At 56.8% G+C, this 5,670-nt stretch overlaps 1 protein-coding gene across 1 annotated transcript; it reads left to right on the top strand.

The window, feature by feature from the left end:
* The first annotated feature begins 3,395 nt into the window (after nucleotides 1-3,395).
* Nucleotides 3,396-5,155, top strand: AVP (arginine vasopressin). Its single transcript, XM_072799751.1, has 3 exons — nucleotides 3,396-3,581; nucleotides 4,656-4,857; nucleotides 4,977-5,155. Exons 1-3 carry the CDS (start codon nucleotides 3,459-3,461, stop codon nucleotides 5,153-5,155), a joined length of 504 nt encoding a protein of 167 aa, XP_072655852.1. The 5' UTR covers nucleotides 3,396-3,458.
* Nucleotides 5,156-5,670: the final 515 nt, after the last annotated feature.

Here is a 5,670-nt window from a genome sequence, read left to right on the forward strand (position 1 = left end):
TCTGATTCCCTTAAGTCCTCAGTGAGATGGGAAGTGAGGTTAGTACATCAAGCAGGTGACCCAAGAACAGGTGTGGCTTGCCCAAGGTGATGTGTAGTTTTATTTTATTTTATTTTATTTATTTTATTTTTTGTTTTATTTTATTTTAAAGATTTTATTCTAAGTAATCTCTACATCCAATGTGGGGCTTGAACTCACAACTCTGAGATTAAGAGTTGCACGCTCTACTGACTGAGACAGCTAGGAGCCCCTGAAGTATAGTTTTAAAAAGGACAAGTAATCTTAAAAAAAAAAAAAAAAAAAAGGCAGCCGGGTGACTCCGCAGTTTAGCGCCGCCTTCAGCCCAGGTTGTGATCCTGGAGACCCGGGATTGAGTTCTAGTCAGGCTCCCTGTGTGGAGCCTGCTGCTCCCTCTGCCTGTGTCTCTGCCTCTATCTCTCATGTTCTGTGTCTCCCATGAATCAATAAATAAAATCTTAAAAAATAAATACATAAAAAGGACAAGTGCTCAGGACGCTTGGGTGGCTCAGCTGTTGGGCATTTGCCTTTGGCGCAGGGCATGATCCCCATCTGGGGATCCAGTCCTGTATTGGGCTCTCCGCAAGGAGCCTGCTTCTCCCTCTATGTCTCTGCCTCTCTATGTCTCCCATGAATAAATAAATAAAATGAAATAAAGAAGAAAGAAAGAAAGAAGAAGAAAGAAAGAAAGAAAGAAAGAAAGAAAGAAAGAAAGAAAGAAAGACAAGTGCTCAACCATGTCAAATGCTGCTAGAGAATTATGTTAAAAGAGGACATTGGCATGACCACAAAATTTGGCAATATAGAGGGAATGTATGACCTTAATGCTAGGAGTTTCAGTGCATTGGTTTGGGCAGAGCCTAGATGGAGAGAGTTGAAGAGTAAATATTGACTTCTGGATGAAAATAGTAGATGGACCACAATGAAAACCCAAGACAATCACTAACTTCAGAGAACACAGAAAGTTGTTCAAGGATGAAAAGATTATCAGAATATACCATAGGACTTAGCTTAGAGAGTATATTTGAAGTCTAACTCATAATACTGATCTAACCATCATGACATCATTATATCCAGAAAATGGTGGGTGAGAGAGCATGTGGCCAGGGGTGGGGTGGAAATGGACTGGTAAAAGAGCTAAGTCCTCCCTTTTAAAATGACATGTGGGAACGCCTGGGTGGCTCAGCGGTTGAGCATCTGCCTTTGGCTCAGAGCATGATCCTGGAGTCCCAGGATTGAGTCCTGCACTGGGCTCCCTGCATGAAGCCTGCTTCTCCCTCTGCCTATGTCTCTGACTCTCTCTCTCTCTCTCTCATGAATAAACAAAATCTTAAAAAAAAAACAAATTAAAATGACATGACATGTGAATAAAGATCCATGAGCTCAGGTGTAGGAGATGTAAGGATAGAGAGAGTGTGAAAAAGTAGATTTGAAAATATGAAGGGAGTATAGGAATGTGGGGTGTCCAAAAGGTCCATGCGACATGTGAGGTGATACATTTGAAATGACAGCACAGTAACAAGACTTTTTCTAGCCCATGCATGTTCCAAGAAGGTGGGTACTGGAAGAAGCAGGCCCCCTGGCATCTCAATGGCAGTGGTATTTGGGGTCTTCAAGGGGGCCTGGTGTGGGAGGCAACTCTTAGACTGATGATCCTGGTAGACACAGATAGTTGGCACATGGGTGTCCTGGCCTGTCCCAGGCCCTGACCCCTTCAGTTAGTATAGCCCCGTTCATTTTCAGATGATAACTTGGACCTGAAGTGCAGAGAGGGTAAGGTGCCAGGCCAAAGCCACACAGCTGGCCTAAACGAGGCATATGGCCTCTACCATAACCAAGAGTTTCAAGGGAGCAATAATTTGGGCCCAGCTTCTCTCTAAGCCCCATAACAGGAATGAAAATGTCCCTCCTGGGTTAGCCCAGGAAGCTGTTCTCTCTGGAAGACTCTCTTCAGCTCTTAATAAGAATAATGGCATCAATAACACAACACTGTTATTACTTAGCTTTATGATGGTGCAGGAACTTTCCTAAAGCTCTTATATATTCCATTATTTCAGTCTTCACAACCCTATAAAGTGGCTACTAGTTAGTAAATTCCTAACATTACACTGGGAGAGGATGAGGCACAGAGAAGTCAGGTAACCTGCCTGAGTCATGAAGTTTTGAGCAACAGAGGCCAGATTCTGACAGGCTTCAGGCTCCAGGATCCTCACAGTCTGTAGGGGATGTTCCTGAAAAGCCTGGCATCAGATCTTGAGTGTGAGAGGTCCCTCCCTGGGACGCCAGATCCCTTACAGCACTTGGTGGGGAGAAGGCAGCCAGAACTTTCCTGTGGCACCCCGAAGAGGAGGCAAAGGGCCCGGGGCTGGGAGAGCTGGGAGCGGAACAGATCCTGAGAGGAGGAGGATGGCCAGCCTGGCTCCAAGGACCAGCAGGGCACTCCGGCAGCCCAGGAAATGGAGATTGTACCTTTATCCCACCAGCTTGGGGGCATGAACCAAAGTTTGTTTTCTCAGGCAAGGCTCAATGGGCAGTGGCTCCTCCAGTCCCCCAACACCAAAGCTCCTGTGCCTCCACTTCCACCCTAGGCCTGAGATGGTACCTGCCCGGGGCCGCATAAACTGGGGTCCTTGTAGGGCTGGGAATTGCAGCAGGTGGCTTTCCCCCCACCTTTGAACCTTACTGGGTCTGAATCCTGCTCTGGGTGTGTGTGTGTGTGTGAGGGGGTGTCCTCAGCTTCCCCCACAAGCCTGCCCACTCCCCAGAATCCATGTTGGTCCCTTGCTTCATGGCTGCAGTTGCTCTGTCTGACGTTAAGCTGCAGACAGCCATTTCCTTTGCTAATGCAGTGGGGACAAAGCCCCCTGGGTGTGTGCTGTCCTTGGTCACTTATCCTCTCCTGAGGCTAAGTCTCCTGATGGGGTTTTGCACACCTGACCCTGTTCCATCCTTTCTGGGCCGGGGCCGACCATGCTCCTTGCACACTAGCCCCTCAGGCCCCCTCCACCTCCTCAGGGGGCTGTGTCTGGGGCCGGGCCCACTGACCCCAAGCCTCTTCTGGGCAGCCAGAAAGGTCGGGGATGGTCTCCACAAGACCCCCTGCTCCCATCCGTCTGTCTCCCCAGATCCAGAGAGCCACAGTCATGGTCACAGCAGCTCCTGTCACACCGCAGCCACACGCCTGCCAGTGACAGCACGGAGGCCCGCACCCCTCCCCATCAGGCCCCCCCACAGACAGGTCCACGTGCATCCCCAGATGCCTGAATCACTGCTGACGCCTGGGGACCTGGCGGTCGTGGGCTCCTGGGGAGTCGCTGGGGAGGGGGGTGGCGACCACGTCGTCTCCAAGGGAATACCTGCGGACATAAATAGGCAGCCAGCGAGGGCAGCGCAGCACAGTCGGCACAGCAGCCTCGCACACTGTGCCCACCTGCACCAGGATGCCGGACACCATGCTGCTACCCGCCTGCTTCCTGGGCCTGCTGGCCTTCACCTCCGCCTGCTACTTCCAGAACTGTCCTAGGGGTGGCAAGAGGGCCATGTCTGATCTGGAGCTGAGACAGGTACGACCGTGGCCCATCTCAGGGCTGCCTGAGGGGACAGAGCTCCTGGGCTGGCTCTACAGTGAGGGGCTGGGAAGGAGGGAAGTGGTGGGAGAGGCAGGCTTTAGGGGAAGAGCCCCGCAGAAAGGAGGCTTGGCATGGCTGGGCAGAGGGGGCCAGGCTGCCGGGCAGGCGAGGACGGGCTGCAGGACTTCCTGGGCACCATCCCCATCCGGGCAAGGGCTGCAGGCAAGACGGTGTTTCTCCAGGAACGGGGCTTGGGGCAGATCAGGACAACTGGACAGCAAGGCATCCTGTGTGAGGGAGGGAGGGCCTCGCAGCAACGACCGCCTCTGTCCTAGCCAGTATGGAGGCCTTCCCCCTCTACTAGCCACAGGCCCCCCGGGGGCCCCACACAGAAGCTGGCCATTGCTCTGAGCTTGTGGTAGTGAGGGTGCCACCTCCTGCCAGGAAGTTCTGCTGGGAACCTAGCCCAATTCTCCTGCGCTGCATGTCCAGTCAATTCCCTTTTATTCCATCTTCAGCAGAGCCAAAGGAAATCCAATGACCAGGCTCAGTCAGGCCCAGGCCACAGGTGGCTTCATTTTGAGCTATGGAACAAACTAGAGTGGGTCCGAGGGCCGCCCCCACAGACTACCCTTCCCTCTGCTTGGCACCTTTGGAAGCCTGAGTCAGTGAGGTGCCCCATGCCTGTACCTGGGGGCTTGGGCTGATGCCACCCACAGTTAGGGCACTGCGGCCGGGAGCTGAGGTCTGGACCCAGAGGCCCAGCAGCTTGCGACGCTGGACAGGAAACCGGAGGAAGGACCCTCTGCTGGGGCCGTGGGTGCTAGAGACCGAGTTTGAGTGATGGGGGCAGGGGAAGGAGGCCTGCCTTGGGGCAAGGGTGGCAGCTGGGTGGCGGTGCACCCCAGAGCCGAGAGAAAGGGCTGGGGCCCACCGAGGGAGCCTCGCTCAACGAAAGGGGAGCATGCTGAGGGCCTGTCCTCAGTCACCTGAAATCCCGGGGACTGGGGCGGCCTGCGCCCCGGCCTCGCGGGCCCCGCGCTCACCCCGCTCCCGCCCTCCCGCCAGTGCCTCCCCTGCGGCCCCGGGGGCAAAGGGCGCTGCTTCGGGCCCAGCATCTGCTGCGGCGACGAGCTGGGCTGCTTCGTGGGCACGGCCGAGGCGCTGCGCTGCCAGGAGGAGAACTACCTGCCGTCGCCCTGCCAGTCGGGCCGCACGCCGTGCGGGAGCGGGGGTCGCTGCGCCGCCGCCGGCATCTGCTGCAACGACGGTGGGTGGCCCGGGGTCAGGGCGGGGGCCAGGGGGTGGCGGGCGCGGCGGTCCCCGGGTGCGGGGGGGGGGGGCGACCTGGGTCCCGCCCGCGCCGCGCTCAGCCCGTGGCCCCCGCAGAGAGCTGCGTGACCGAGCCCGAGTGCCGGGAGGGAGCCGGCTTGCACCGCCGCGCCCGCGCCAGCGACCGGAGCAACGCGACCCAGCTGGACGGGCCGACCGGAGCCTTGCTGCTGCGGCTGGTGCAGCTGGCGGGGGCGCCCGAGCCCGCCGAGCCCGCGCCGCCCGGCGTCTACTGAGCCGCCCGCCCGGCCCGGCCCCCGCCCCCCCCCCCCCCAGCCTGCAGAAATAAACCTTTTAAAATGCACCCGCGAGTGTCTGTGTCGGTGTCCGGGGGTGGGGAGCGGGCGCGGACACCCCTCCCTCACCCGCCCCAGCCAGTCCGGGATCCGCGGGGGAAGTGGTCTTGGCTGGGCACAGTCCTTGGGGGGAACCGGGCCCGGCGACCGGGGGGGATGGCGGAGGGGCAGGGGGCTGGGTAGGGAACACTCCGGCAGGGGGACAGAAGGGAAGGCAAGGAGAGGGAAAGACGGTGGACAAGATTCCAAAAGAACACAGAGAAAGCCCAATGATGGAGAGAGAGATGTTCAGAGCGTCAGAGGGAAGAGTGAGAAAGGCCAAAGGGGAGCCACGGGGTGACCAGGTTCCGGTCCCCATCTACCTCCCAAGAGACTGAGGCACAGCTTCAGGAATCCACCAACTCCCCAGATTTCTAGTCTTCTAGTTCATCCAGGGCTGTGCTCTGTGCGTGTAT

Source organism: Canis lupus, chromosome 26 (assembly GCF_048164855.1).
Source record: "Canis lupus baileyi chromosome 26, mCanLup2.hap1, whole genome shotgun sequence".
NCBI lineage: Eukaryota > Metazoa > Chordata > Mammalia > Carnivora > Canidae > Canis > Canis lupus.